Source organism: Daphnia pulex, chromosome 1 (genome assembly GCF_021134715.1).
Source record: "Daphnia pulex isolate KAP4 chromosome 1, ASM2113471v1".
NCBI classification, from domain to species: Eukaryota; Metazoa; Arthropoda; class Branchiopoda; order Diplostraca; family Daphniidae; genus Daphnia; species Daphnia pulex.
Window position 1 is genome coordinate 1,109,072 of NC_060017.1, and position 15,418 is coordinate 1,124,489.

Below are 15,418 nucleotides of genomic sequence, written 5' to 3' on the forward strand. Positions count from 1 at the left end.
CCAGTAGGATGAACTCCGTCTTTACTCAAATTGTCTATGGTCAGTGCTGTATCCTTAAACATGTCGGATGTAGTGATGACAGAGGACCTAGCAGGAGAGTTCTTTTCAGGCAGTACCAAGATCACTCTATCAGCCTTGCCGCCAAGCAAACATATCGGATCGAGTTTTCATATCCTTTGAGTCGTTAGAGCCAAGACTGATAATCACAGTCTTGGCTGATAGGTTACCTGCTATATGCTCAGTGACAAACTTTCGAGTATTGACTCCTACAGTTGCGTAAGTGAGGCACTCTGGTCGATGCTGTGCTATGCCAGTTGCGATGCTATCGCCTAGAATCATGCACTCAAACATCGAAGTACCTCAACTCAAAGTGGTCGGCAATCTCTTCATGTCCGTCGTAGCCCCGAGGATTACAAACAATTCTAGTGGTGCCGATCATGTAGTCATAGTTATCGTGCGTGTGGCCATGTGTCCACGCTTTGATCATTGGTCGATCTTAGATAAACTGCGACAAGTCAGAAGAGTAAGCTCCGTTTACCATGAAGTTACCTGCATACCTAGGCTTAGTAGACATCTTTGAAGGCGCATGATGTCCAACCACTACAAACTTTTCCGAACCCATATGCTTTGTAACATCATCAATTACCTTTAGCATCTCTTTATGCTCTCTCACTGAACGTTGAGGAGAGAAGTGGTTATCACGAGTATGGAAGTTACCAATTTGGTCACGATAGTGAACAGGCTCAGAAGAGTCCATGATGATTCGGTAATCATTCATGTATCCCTTGACGGCATACAAAGTCTCAGGATCCTCTTTGTTCATATCAGTCCAAAGAGTACTGGAAATGAATGTCAGATCCTTAATTGTAACATACTCCTTTTCGAGGATATGCAAATTGGACAGGTAGTCTAACTTACTTGTCAGCCGTTCATGGGTCTTAGCAATATCGCCATGATAGTGTTCATGGTTACCAGAGATGTAGATAACATCCTTGAACTCACGGCAACAGTTCTGGAAGAACTCATGGTACATGTTGTTCTTATTAGTCAAACCAAGAATGGCAGGATCGGCACGATCATTTAGGTCCTAAGCAACACAGATATCGCCAGACAATGCCAGTACGTCAGCTCCTTCAGTTTTCCTAAGCTCAATAGGTGCAAAAATCTAAAAGCACATCACTAGCTAACGCAAATCTCATATTCTATTCCTTTTAATTACCACCACGAATCGTAGTATACCATGTTCCCCGTATCAATGATATCTCGGGCATCTGCAATGGAAAGCCGAAGTGAATCATGTCCTCTGGGTAAATTTCCTGACCACCGAAAAAGAATCCTTCTACGGGTTTAAGATCAGGAAGTTCATCCTCTAATCGGTCAAGGTCTTTTAGCGTCAGTCTGACTGGCACACAGTTGAATGAGTCAGTACCGCCTTTAGATTTATATAGATTTTCCATCCAGCCGTGAAATGCATTGAACTTTCGCCAGTATGTGATTTCACTACGCTCACCATCTGGGTATTCAAGGTCACTGACATCACTATCGTTCTCGGGCTTTACCGAGTATGCAAACCTATCTAATCCCATATCATTCTCCTTTAGTCGTTTTGAAATTCTGTATCAGTCCAACGATTAATATCGACACCAATGTAATCTTCTTTGTCCCATCGACGATTGATATAATATTCTTGCACTGCCATAACGGCTTCAGTCAGATAAAGAACTCGTTCATCGGCAAAGAATCCGCCATCACCTTTTGGATTGGCGTGATAGATTTCTTCACCATCATAGTCTGGCACATTCACTCGGAACCCACCATGACGCAAGCGGAAATATGTTACTTGCTGACCAATGTCATCAAATACATCGTACTGCTCAGGACAAGCACCACATGTTTGTTGCAATCGATAGCCATGAATCATGACTCCTAACTGCCACATTTTTGGCTTCTCTGCTGTATCAGTCATTATTGTGCCACCATTTCCAGAAAATCTGCATAATAAAGTTCTTGAACTTTTTCCATAAATTATTTATTATCAAATTGGTGTGTAAAAAAAGGATGACCTAGACGCCTCTCAACATCGCCATGAAAGTCACCGAAGTTTTAGGCTGTGATGCCAGTGTATCCTGTGATAACAATTGCTTGTTCCTTAGTTAGTTTGGTCATCACTTTTCTCCGAGAAGATACTTGTTAGAGATGGCCTTGAAAGACATACCGCCATTCACTTCTTTGAACACGATGCCTTCACGCTCTGGTCCGACGATATCGCCCATTACAGACTTACCTTCTGCCCATGACAGAATCTCATCAATAGAACCCATGCCGAGGTCTTTGTCAACCATCAGCACAGGAGCGTGTGGAACGTCTAGCACCTTGGTAAGGGCACGGCGATCATGCGGAGTTAAGAAAGAACCAGTCACAATGTTGTACATATCAAACACCATGAACATAGGCTTGCTCAACTTATAGATGTTGCCTTGAATGCCAGGTCTGATCAACTCGCCTTGAATTGCGAAATTGTTAAGGCCTGCAATCCGCATCTTATCCTCAATGTCGTATTCACGGGCAATCTGCCAGAACGTATTGCCCTCGGTCTCTTTCAGGTCAACGTTACGTGAGCAAACACCGAATACGCCATCAATCAGGTATGCGGTCATTGAAGAGCCTTCAAGCTTTTCAGTGATTTCAAATTGAAGACCTGATTCAACAGCGCCAGCAATTTCCTTCTTCAGGTTCTGCATACGTTCTTGGTCAGTCTTAGGAATCAGTGATGGGAAGTTACCCTTTGCCATGCCAGCAAGTTGGGCATTCATGGGCTTTTCCCACTTGACGATGCCAAGAAACTCGGATACATCGGCACTTTCTGCAAGAATGACAACTGCGCCTCTTAGAACATCAAATGGTAGAAACAAACCTTGCGACAGTTGACCACGCAACTTCACGGTACGCAGGCGTTCGCCCTTGATGCCTTCAAACTCACGTGGGTCTTTGCCCTTCGACAAGAACGGGGCAAGTTCAGTCGGCACCCAAGAGTCAATTTCGAGGTACACGGCCAGATCACCGACAGCGTATTCACCCTTCTTAACAACAACTTTCCATCCACCTACAACGGCGCATTCGATGGCATCAGCGCCTTCGATGGGATGCAGTTCGTCAATAACACGAATAGTGGCAAGTTTTCTCATGATTTAATTCCTTATTTTGCGAAATAACGGTAGGGCAAACCTACAAATACTCATCGTCTCCATTAGAGCCTTCTGCTTCATGAATCCAACGAAGAGCCATAGCACGGTCGCTAGCGCCACAGGCAATGACGGCCTGCACTGGCATCTCGAAGGCAATTGATGCCTTTTCCTCAGTAGCCGCCCGAGCAATGTTTTCTCGCTCGATGACCTGGCACATCTGCTCAAATTCCGCAGTGAACTCGGCCTCAGTCCAAGCAGAGGTGTCGATACCACGGAGACGATAGCCGTAGGCATCCTTGTACATGTCCCAGTAAATGGATTGAAGTTCTTCGAGGCGGGTCATTGTTTCCATGATGATACCTTGTCTGTTGTGTTGAATCTATTATATCAGGATTCTGGTAGCGTCAAGTGTTAGACGTAAAAGTCTGTTGTAAATTCGCAATGATCATAGAAAACTTCACGAACAGCAGTGTCCATGAGTTCTCCACACAGATCGGGATTTTGGGTTGCAACGAATCGCACAACGCTAAGAGTCTGCGTCCAATCAAGACCGGCAGACTTAGAAAGGTTAACAATGTTTTGGGCGACTAGATCGCCTTCTTTGGTGTACATAGCAAAATTTGACATTTGGTTCTTTCGTTTCGTTCTAAGTCTATATTATATTCTACCATACCAAGAGTGTCAACCGATACCTGACAAAAATTGTCAACTATTAAAAGTCTTAAGTCTTGCCTTTGCTAGCTCTAGACTAGCCTTCAAGTCTATGCCCATCTCTTCATTGATGTTACCCGAGCTATTGTATAGCATGGCCTCTAGGATACCAATTTCATCTTCTATCAGGGACCTAGTCATCAGGTCTTCTTTAGACTCGGCAATCTGCCTCTTACGCCATCCATTAGCAGTCATTTTTTAATCCATTACTACGTTTATCGGTTACCTTTTCAAGGTCTTGAAAAAGTCGCTTATCTTGTTAAGTCAACTCATTAACAGATTTTCTCGGATTCATACACATTACACAATTTGGATTACCGCAGGTCATAGCATGAGTCTTAGCGAACTTGTGCGGTTGACTGATATCAGCGCCAGCAGACTTTGCAATCTTTGTTTGCCGCTTTACTGTGGCCTCATCTTTAAGCCTACGCTTACTATTCTTGAATTTATCTTCTTCTGTACTCATATCAAGTAATATCAAACATGCGGGTAGCGATTTGGTCAATCAGTGCCGGGATAATCCAAAACACTACCAACCACGCAGAAACAGTAGTTCCCATTACAGCAAGAATAAAGAATGCCAAAAAGGCTAGTGCAGTCAATCCTAACATTACATTTCTAACCATATCAATCCTTTAGTTTCGTTTAATGCCACTCGCTAACACTATCTTACAAATGTGTTCGAGGCGTTCAATGTGTTCATAAGCACGCCATGGACTTGTGTCGATAGCAACAACACCATGCCCCTTAATCCCTACGATATCATAAGCGATATTGCCCTTTTTGCCAAGCTCTAAACTACTATGGCAATGATCCGCAAGCTCTTGACTGATAGGACGCACATCACCCACATTTGGTGCTACCTTAGTGTATCTATTCAACTCCGGAAACGCATCACTGATTGTACTTAATTCAATCCCGGCATGCATGGCTGCAATACAGTAAGTAGGATGTACATGTACTACCACTCGAACATCGTTTGAGTGTTGACCCAGTTCTTTCTGTAGTCCGAAGTGTAATGCCAATTCTCCACTAGGTCTTAACTTAGAACTAATTTCAGTGTACTCTAATTCTTTATGTGTGTGCATCAATCTAGGAGGCTGATCATAATAGTCTGACTCAATACCAATCTTCTTAAACTGATCGGGTTGTAGAGTCTGCTTACGCACACCGGAGGGCGTGATGTAAAAGTGATCACGGTCGTGGTGACGAATGCTCACGTTACCATCACGGCTGGTAATCCAATTGCGCTTGTATGCGTCTAACATAACATCACATATTGTTTCTAACATATTAGTCCTTTAATATAAATCCACAGTCTGTCTCCTGCAGGACTAGAATAGAAATCTTCACGCCAAACAGGTATAACTGTATTAGCATTATGGTTGGCAAAATCATCGCTGTATCTGAAATGCACTTCAATGATAGAGTTTCCTATGACCTCTATATTAAACCATTGATATTTATCTGCAACAACTTGTAATATTTTTGGCAATTTAAAAACTTCATCGACTTTTGTCCAACGACTGAACCTATCTAATCTTTCAGGATCATCTCTGAATCCTTCAACTGCTAACACTTGTTCTCCCCATTCATAATCAAAGCTCAAATGGCGTCAAATCAAATATTTCACACCAGAAGTATCCATCAGGAATTGAATCTGAGTTAAGGTATACTACTGTAGCACCGACCACCTGACATCATTTCTAAATTTATAACGGGGCGAACTATGTAATTACCAGGAACAGAAGGAGGCATACCGGCAGGACCACATTTATGACCTAACTTTTTCGATAAGATTAGTTTGTCCACACACCAAAGATCATCAAGGGCTATGTTATCAAATACGTCTGCATCACCTATCAGCTTTAGCATATTACACTTTTAATATCTGTACCATTCTCGTAGCTAATTCTTCAAACCAAGCGGCATCATGTCCACGGGTAGTTTCGGCAGCTACGCCGATTCGTAAACCAGAAGTTTCTGCAAAGCTACGAGTCTCTCCAGGCACACCGTTCTTATTCACAGTGATACCTTGTGCTTCTAGCCTATCTGCATACTCACGCCCGCTCATCGATTCCTTGCGTACGTCGACTGTGAACATATGGCACTTGGTACCACCGCTTACGATATAGACGCCAGCATCAATGAATACTTTTGCCATTGTATCCGCATTGACACGAATTTGTTTGGCATAGTCTTTGAATTCGGGCTGTAGGGCTTCATAGAAACACTGTGCCTTGCCCGCAATTATGTGCATAAGTGGACCACCCTGTGTACCTGGAAACACTGATGAGTTGAGTTGTTTAGAAAACTCTTGATCGTTCCAGAGTATCAATCCACCTCGGGGTCCACGCAGTCCCTTATGTGTTGTAGTGGTAACCACATTGGCATATGGGAATGGACTAGGGTACTCACCACCTAACTTTTGTCTGGAATAATGGGCAACGTCTGCCAGCAATAACGCACCTACTGAGTCAGCAATTTCTCGAAATTTATCCCAATCGATGATTTGACTGTTAGCACTAGCACCGGCAATAACTAGTTTAGGTCTAGTGTCCAAAACCAATTGTGCCACAGCATCGTAGTCAATTAGTCCCTGCTCGTTAACGCCATAGTTCTGCGAGATAAACCAACTGCCACTGACGTTGACTTTAGCGCCGTGACTTAAGTGTCCACCTGAAGCCAAATCCATACCGACCACAGTGTTTGTAGGATTAAAGAATGCTGTGAACACTGCTAAATTAGCATTGGCGCCTGAATGTGGTTGAACATTGGCATAGGCATAATCAAATAGCCAAGTAGCATATTCAAGAGCAATGTTTTCAATCTCGTCCACTTTGACACAGCCATTGTAATAACGCTTACCAGGCAAGCCTTCGGCGTACTTATTGGTCAGTATACTGCCACATAAAGCCATTACTGCTTGACTAGTATAGTTCTCGCTGGCAATCAACTCAATGGTGCTGTTTTGTCTAATGCCTTCATTCAACAAGGCTATTTCGATTCTAGGGTCAATCATTGTTATCCTTATTCTTATTCAAATCCCACAGCACTTCCACCAATATGGCTATCATAACTATGATGGCAACAACATCATTAATGGTCATGTTCATGCTCCGTAGTATCGATTCTTTGGTAAGTCTTGTGCTAATGCGTCTTCATAGGTTAATGAAGGATCGTTCCAGATGTTACGATTATTCCACTCTCTTATTTTATTTAGTCGCTCTTGGTCAGTCAACTCGTAGCATCTAGGATTACGGTCTGGTTGGCGTAGAGTTTCCACACCACGTTTAAATAAATTCATCATATAGTCAGTCAGTTATTCTTGGAAAGTCTATAATGATCAAATTCAAGGCCTCAATTTTCTGAATATTTCCTGATACGTCTTCGGGATGCATCCACTATTCATTCGGATTAGTTTCCGTTTTCGGATTTTTTTTCCAAAGTTTCAACTCTTTCTTCAAGAAATCACGGTAGTCTATTAGGTTAAGGACAGTAATCCTATCAGAGGTTTCACCATCAATCCATTGCTTTTTAATATGCTTATCTCTACTCATTCTTTAATTCCAAAATGTCGTTTGATTATTACTGCAATATCAATATCTCCCTCACCTACATACTTATCTGCAACGGTGGCACATTCCTTTACGATCAACTCAGCAAAATTTTGCATTGTAAATTCATCAACTTCATCTTCTAGTACACGCGAGAATTGAGCAGGAGTTAGATTAATTCCAGCCTGTTTAGCGAGTAGTTTAATTTGTTCGTTCATGATCTTTTGTTCCACTTATCGATTGCCTCTTGTTTACTGTTGCCAGAAATTTCTGCACCACATCCATCTGCGGTTGTTGGGCAGTGCATACTGTAGCACCACTGTCCTTTCGGCACCTCACGAAACGAGTGATACGTTGTCATGCCGTTAGACTGAATTTTCCATCCAGTGCCGATTGGATATAGAGTATCTGAATCAGCCATATTTACCGAAAGTCCACAGAATGGACAGTCGTCAACTCGTGGACTTTCGGAAATAAGCATCATATTATTTAGAGTCCAAAGTGGTCAAGGATATCAACTGCGGTAGACTTCGGAACCATTTGCTTGTCGCCTTCCCACTCCTTTGACCTCCCTCGTACCACATCTGAGAATTCAAAAATGACGGCACGTGAGTACTCGATTAGGTACGCATCCATCCACTTCTCAAAATTGTTCATGTTGAAGGGTACCTTAGTTTGGGTCGCCGTAGCAATTTCTTTAATTTTATTATTCATATAACTACTTTCTTATAGAGTCAACATGTTTGCACTTTTGGCGAAAGCCAAAGCCTGGACACGAGCAAGTGTAGCTAGCACCTTTCTTGACAACTTGATATTGCTTACCCTTCGAACCTTCTACCGTGATGACAGAGGACTCAGGAGTGGCAACTTTGAAGTAGACCGAATCACTTTCAGCAACTCGATCTAGGAGCTGAAACTTTCTACCTCGTGTATCGATACGGATAGGATTCTTGAACTTGGAAAGTTCAGTATCACCAGCTTTAATGTAGCCAACCATGTGCGTTTTACTATCCGAAAGACAGTACACATGGTTGGGAGCAGTTGAGTTTGACCAGACAGTTGTCTCGTAGAAGTATTTCATGAGTCTATTGTACAGTCAAACATAGGAATTGTCAAGTGATAACGTTCATTCCTGTTCGATATTTTCTAAGAACTGCCTCAAAACGTCTTCGACGTATTGGTTGACTGTTATATCAGCCTGCTGGGCTTTATGAAACAGTACCAACATGTCCTCATCGCTCAGTGTAAGTGGAATGGATATACGTGTATCATACTTCTTTCCTTCCTAAATGGCCAGAGCCTTCTGAATGAAGTCGTCATCAACCTCTAAATTGATCCACTCAACATCATCCCACGCTTGCATATCGTGAGGAGTGTTAACATAATCAGGATTGATAAGTCGGTATGCCCGTGCGTTCGCATAGTCGCAAGCTTCAACACAATAGACTTCCTGGGTATCGGTATTGAAGATCAGTTCAAAGCTATATCGATCCTGATCGCCACTCCAGTTACTCAGAGCATATGCACGAGAAGCATAATCATTGTAGTCGCTTCCTTCTGTGATACGATAGTCTACTATAATTCCATCCACTCTTTAATCGTAATCATGTTAATTCCTATTTTAGTTGAATGCCTTACGCTGTTCACCAAGCAAGTTTCTGCGTGGAACTGAGTACATAGTTGCACCAGTTTTGGACTTACGCTTTCTGTCGTCCAGAGAGTTCTGGCGAAAGTCAGTCATACGGGCACGTAGGTTCTTTACGCCAAACAGAAGTTCTGCCTTTGCGAAATTCAGTTCACGACCAGTACCACGAAGGTAGTCTTCAAGACGTTGGTTTTGGGTTTGTTTCATAATTTTCTCCTTTAAATTAAACATACTAACACACAATCACTTACTATAACATAGCTCATAACAAAAGTCAAGCACTTTTTACACAAATTTCGAACTCATATCCTGGTCGGCAATTGCCCTTGCATCATGCAACGCATTGTGAGGCACTTTACTGTCTTTGCCACTCAAGTCTCGGCGGCACTCCATGGTCAACGGTGGATAGTTTAGGCACATGCCAGGACCAGTGATAAGCGACTCGCAGAAGTGATGTTTGATGTCTTCAGGCCAGTCGGCTACCAAATGAATGCTATCATACTTAAATAGGAACTTCTGTAGCTTGGTCTGAAAGATAGACCTGTCTATAGGCTCTTTCTCAAGAATAGGCATAACATGCACAGCTACCCAACTACCTGGATTCTTACACTCAAGCACCTCATAGAACTCATTACCATCTTCGGCAACAATTCCCATGCTGATTAGATCACCTCTGAATTCGTTGAACTTAGTATCAATATACATTCTCATTTTAACTCCAGGTTACATTTATGTGAGACCATAGCCAATAAACAATATCGATCAGTTTCCATACTGCTAATCCAAACATGATAGGAAGAAAAGTCCAAGTAGATTTTTCAAACATCCATCCAATACTACTACTTCCGAAATACATCACAGCACCTCATACCATGTTGGAGTTGGACGGGAATTAATTCTGCCTTGCCATGATGCAAAGCTACGTTTGTGTTTGTTATAAAAATTATGGTAAGATAACATAGAGTTACCAGGGACCTTTACATCATCAGGCATTGCAGGCGTAGCGTAGAGAATTTGCCTCGTGGAATATTCAATGGCGCTGGTGCGAGTTCATCAATTCATTTTGAGGTCGCATGTACCTTACCATAGCGATAAGTGTATTCTTGTAACAGGTGATACCACATAGCATACAACCAATTATAGTTCTCATCACTCTCACGACACCAGATGCCCGAGGGATGATTCATATGTGTTGCTTTGTACAATACACTTTGTCGCTCATCAGGCAGGTCCCAGACCTTCACCGAACGACAACGTGCAGGCAAAGAGCCATGCACATACCGCTTGTCTATATCTAGGACACCATCTAGCACACGGTGGGCAGTAGACATAATTTGGGCATACTCAATAATCATTTTGACCACGTGCTGAGAGATATGCATTTCAGCACAAGTCTTTGGGTCAGGATTAAGATAGAATATGTTCATTGTTTATTAACTCCAGCTACGGTGTGCCTCTTCAATTCGTTCCATGCCATCGTATTCTGCAATTTAACAGGACACACCATTAGGAACATCGACAATAGTGAGTTCGGCATATTCACCATCTGCTTTGTCGCCTAGCTCTTCAACCATTTAGACAAGTGCTAGATCATCACGCTCAATATTCCGGCAAAAGATTGTATGCTCTAACCAAGCCTTGTTGTATGCTTGACGGTCTTCAATAGACATTTTACGAAAGTCATCGCCTTCTTTGGTCTCGGGTCGATTCTCGGGACTCACTGTCCAATAAGTCCAAAACTTCCAGTGGTCTTCACCTTGCTCTGGCCAAACAGGTTGACCTTTAATCTCAAAATATCGGAGCATCCCCTCATGACTTACGCCGAAACCACCATAACAACGATTGATAACAATTTTCATTTTATACCTTCGTGGGTTCGTAATATTTTAACTTGTGCATCAGGTGTAACAAAACACCTAGCCCTGTACGTATGTGAGCCTGAGATTGGATCTTGCGACTTAGTGAACTCTACACACTTACCCTCTATCATAGCATGAACTAGTTTTTCTGTCAAGTGAGATTTTGCTTCATTCTCCATTTCTTTTGATGGAGAGTCACTATCATCCATGTAATCAAAAGGAACTTGAAAGGTTGCAAGCAACATCTTTCCAGCAATCGCATGGTCGTATGTCTGCACACTTGTATTTGAATCCTTTGGATAGTACCTGTTGTAAAAATCATATGGATCAGTCCATGTTGCATTAGGAGGTAACATTGCCATATTATTCCCTCAATTCAAAAATATAGTGGCCTCCACGGCGAGACTGTACCCAATGTAGGTGCCACATCATGCTATTACTCTCCATCTCACGAATGATTGATTCGTTACCCGACCAACCGCCAGTAGAGATGTTGTACCGATAGACTTTCTTATCGGCATCACAATCGTGAGACTCTTTGCCTTCATGCCAGCCCCAATCAGGAGCCCACAAAATAGAGGATTTAATGAAGTCAAACCACTCTCGACTATCTCCATGGAATGGCCAGATTCGGACAATTTCTAGAGCCGCTTCACTTGGATAACCATCATCGTCAAGCATATCCTCTTTTAGGAGAGTGTCAATACGTGCGAGTGTAATGACCTTTTGCTTTTTGAACTTCTTCATTGCTTCTTTCATTTTATCATTCATTGTACACCAAAAGCCTTTTTAATGTCAAGCGCACTTTTAGCGCTAGTTGTTCTGCCGTCTGAATCCATTTCGTCTAGTGCATTTGATATGCAAATAGCGATACACTCACGGGCAACTACATCGACCAGCCTTTCGATTGCCGCTTGATCATAGTCGTCCATCTCATCCCAACATCCGCTAGCAGTTATGCCAGACTGGTACATCAAATTATCTATCAGATCATTCATGTGGATTTCCTAATGCCTTTGATGTTTTTGTACTTCACACGGATGTGGTTTGTATATTTGCCTTCTAGCAACATTGGAAAGTCTAGGTGAATACTTACCATAGGACCTTCTTCTTCATTCCGCATGTTGTCAGTGTAGACAGTGCCGACATAAGGAAACGTTGTATTTCCCACCTACCCTGTCACCGAAGCTGTACTTAGGCTTTGGTCGATTAGCTTCAAAATATTCAGCAAGTGAGGGCATTATTCAACTCCGAAATGTTTCATCAATGCTTGATACCCTTCTGGGCTGGCAGTTGCTTTACCCGCCACATCGATACATTCTTTCACAATTAACTCAGCAAACTTTTCCAATGTGATCCACTCACCAATGCTATCAGTTTCAACGGTTTTACACTGGTGCGTTTCCGTCAAATCATATCAGTAATAACCAGCCTCTTTGGCAAGTTGCTCAATTCGTTCGTTCATATGTGGCCTTCCCGAGTTTAGCATCCACCATTCGGTGTCGTGTTACGTGTTCTATAAAAATCTCATTTGGTCGGTCAATTACATAAGCCAATCTACCACCAAAATATACTGCACAGCCATCAACTAAGTTACTTTCAATCACACAAACATAAGCACTGGTAACAGCTTGACCACCAATCCCACCGAAACCCAATGCTGTACTGCCCAAGTCTGAGGAAACATGTTATAGTCAAGTCGTAGTCAAGTCGTATGCTTGCGAGATTTTTCTACTGTGGTATCTGGAGGTCCCATGTGTACACCAGTACGGCGTTCCTCGTCGTAGAGTTTCTTTTTCTCATCCTGAGAAAGTTTATTAAATACTTCGTCTTGCCATTTTCTGTACTTGTCCCAGTTTCGGTCCCTGTACTTGTATTCAGGAAATGCTTCGTAGGCAGCATGTGCCATAGCACCTGCTAGCGTTTCGATAGGGTTAGTTACGTTCATTCTCTAACTCCGAAATGCTCTTTAATCTTTTCACCTAACCACTCTCCGTGGTAATCATTAGCTAACATTACCTTGATAGACTCATTGATTAGTAACTCGGTAAACTTCGCATCCCTAATATCGTGCCAATCTGGATGATATTCGCCCGGCATTTGAGTTTTATTATCGGTGTAATCATCAGCCTTTTTGGCCAATTCTTTAATTCGGTCGTTTATCACCACGAAGATTCATCCGTAATGGTCTTACTGATTTCTACAAAATCTCTATTTACAACCGTCTTGCCAGTTGTCTTGATGATTGATCCAATGCCAGAGGACGAGTCCACAGATATATTAATGTAATCCATAGACGATGGATACTTGGACACGAATTCAAGGATGGCTTCTAGTTCATGTTTATGAAGTATAATTTCTCTCATTTCACTTTAACCTTATTGATTAGTTGATTAGTCCTCATGCTGTTTGTAGTAGGTATCATACCTAGTAGGAACGTAGATGATTGTTAAGTTCCAATTGAATCTATCACTATCTTTCATAATTTCTCCTTAAGCGTTAACTTCCCATGCCCAATGCACTACTATCCAATCGACTAGGCAATCCTCAAAGCAGTAGGTTGCATCCACATGGTCTTTGCCAAATTTTTCACACATCTTACCATACCAGTAATGGTAATACTGTTTTCGAATATCCTCTTCTTATAGAGTCTCGATCATGTCGTTACCTAACTCATCCAGAGTTGATGTAGAGTAGTAGCGCATCTTATTTCCAGATTTCAAAGGAATCACCACTACTGTGAACGTAGACCTTTTGCCCGTTGGCTACGAAATATCCCCATTCACCTTCGCCGTAGACTCCGTTAGGATCAGGAACAAAGGTAATCTTACGCTCAATGTAGGTAAAGCCACTGCGAAGGGTAGGCAGTTTTTGCTTGAAATTCTTGTCGTTGTCACGTTGGGTAATGTAGATTTTACTCATCTTAGGCTTTGTAGTGGTTAGCGTAACGATTGAACAGGTTTGCAAGGTAATCGCCCTTAGCGAACCAAAATTAAAGGTCATACTGCTCATTGACCATCTTCAGTGCCTTTTTAGGCAGCCAGAAGACACACTTTTCGTTATCAGCAACAACGAATTTGATGGCCTTTGGCGACTCATCAAGCTGGACAACAGTCAAAGCGGCTCGAACATTTCTTCCCGACCAGATAGTAGTGTATTGCATGATTTCTCTCTTTCGTTTCAGTGTGACTCTATTATAAGAGGAACCTAGGAAATGTCAAGCGAATACCCGCACAATTTGGTCAGGTATTAAATAGCCTTGCTTAAGACATCTCTAAGCAAGTTATCTAGGTCAACCTCATAGTCTCTTCTGAGGAGCCTAGACTGGTGAATCCTCTCTAGCAGTTCCATGTCTAAGCTAGGGACAAAAATTTCAGAGGGTTTATAGTCTCGGGACTTCAACTCTGAGATTAGATCAGAAGTAGTAATTTCACACAGGACATCATCGACATCCACATCAACACTGATATACATTATTGTACCACTTTCACGTTAAAGTCTTCAGGCAAAATTGCCCATCGGTATCTCATCCTTTCCATAGTCGCTTCTGGCACGCCATGGATACTGCCATACTGAGTACGCATCTAAATGATGTCCACCTCAAGGTTAAACCTCGTAGCGACATCAAGATATGGTTGCATTTCCTTCATTGTAGTGAAGGTATTGGAAACAATGACGCTAGTGCCTCTGCTAAAAAATGCCGTAGTGGCAACTAGGCACCACTCGTGCGCCGCATGTAGGCGTGAAGGATTGAACGTGTAGTTGCCGTCATCATCAACAAAAAACATGTCGGCTTCGAGGTGTTCAGTTCCAAGAGTAGCCAATTGCCTTGCGTAGGTAGACTTACCAGACCCTGGCAAGCCTCGAACTAGTGTTAGGGTAGTCATACAAAGTCGTAAGTTGTGGTATCGCTGCCGACACGGCTAATGATAACGCTGATACCGCTATCAACTAAGGCAGACTCAAGTCGTATGGCTTCACGGACAGAACAGTCAACAAACATAGTGCCGTTAAAGAACTCGATGTTAGATGAAGGAACGATGGTCTCGGCAAGACGGGTCACAGTGGTTTCAAACATTTTATATCTCTTTCGTTTCGTATGATTCAGTATAACACAGATTTGGTCAATGTGCAAGCTTAAATTCCGAACACGTAGCTAGACACCCCGAGGATGTTAGAGAAGAGGAATGCAGATTGGAGAAGAGTAAGGTTCCAGTTCTTTTGCTTGATTGCCGAGTAGGCAAGGCAAATTGACGAAAGAAGGAACAGGCAGCACCCAGTAGCGAGGAACTACCTCGCTACGAGGAACGACCCAATGATTCCGGAGAAGACCCCGACGAATTCGATAGCTTTTGTTACGTTAATCTGCATCGTACACTTTCTTTTCTCTATGGGTTAATTATAACACATAAATCGGAAAGTGTAAATACCATACCAAAATACTAGGGTATTACTCCATAC

At 42.4% G+C, this 15,418-nt stretch overlaps 3 protein-coding genes across 3 annotated transcripts; all 3 read right to left on the minus strand.

Moving 5' to 3' along the window:
* Positions 1–496: 496 nt before the first annotated feature.
* Positions 497–1,033, minus strand: LOC124192256. Its single transcript, XM_046585477.1, has one exon. The coding sequence runs from the start codon at positions 1,031–1,033 to the stop codon at positions 497–499; it is 537 nt and encodes a 178-aa protein (XP_046441433.1).
* Positions 1,034–2,165: 1,132 nt separating this feature from the next.
* Positions 2,166–3,185, minus strand: LOC124192264. The gene has a single exon (XM_046585484.1). It carries the CDS (start codon positions 3,183–3,185, stop codon positions 2,166–2,168), a length of 1,020 nt encoding a protein of 339 aa, XP_046441440.1.
* A 2,587-nt stretch (positions 3,186–5,772) lies between these two features.
* On the minus strand, positions 5,773–6,918 carry LOC124192273 (serine hydroxymethyltransferase-like). The gene has a single exon (XM_046585490.1). It carries the CDS (start codon positions 6,916–6,918, stop codon positions 5,773–5,775), a length of 1,146 nt encoding a protein of 381 aa, XP_046441446.1.
* Positions 6,919–15,418: the final 8,500 nt, after the last annotated feature.

Coding starts and splice junctions, on each gene's coding strand:
- LOC124192256 (XM_046585477.1), bottom strand. CDS start 1,033: ATGTACCATGAGTTCTTCCAGAACTGTTGCCGTGAGTTCAAGGATGTT.
- LOC124192264 (XM_046585484.1), bottom strand. CDS start 3,185: ATGAGAAAACTTGCCACTATTCGTGTTATTGACGAACTGCATCCCATC.
- LOC124192273 (XM_046585490.1), bottom strand. CDS start 6,918: ATGATTGACCCTAGAATCGAAATAGCCTTGTTGAATGAAGGCATTAGA.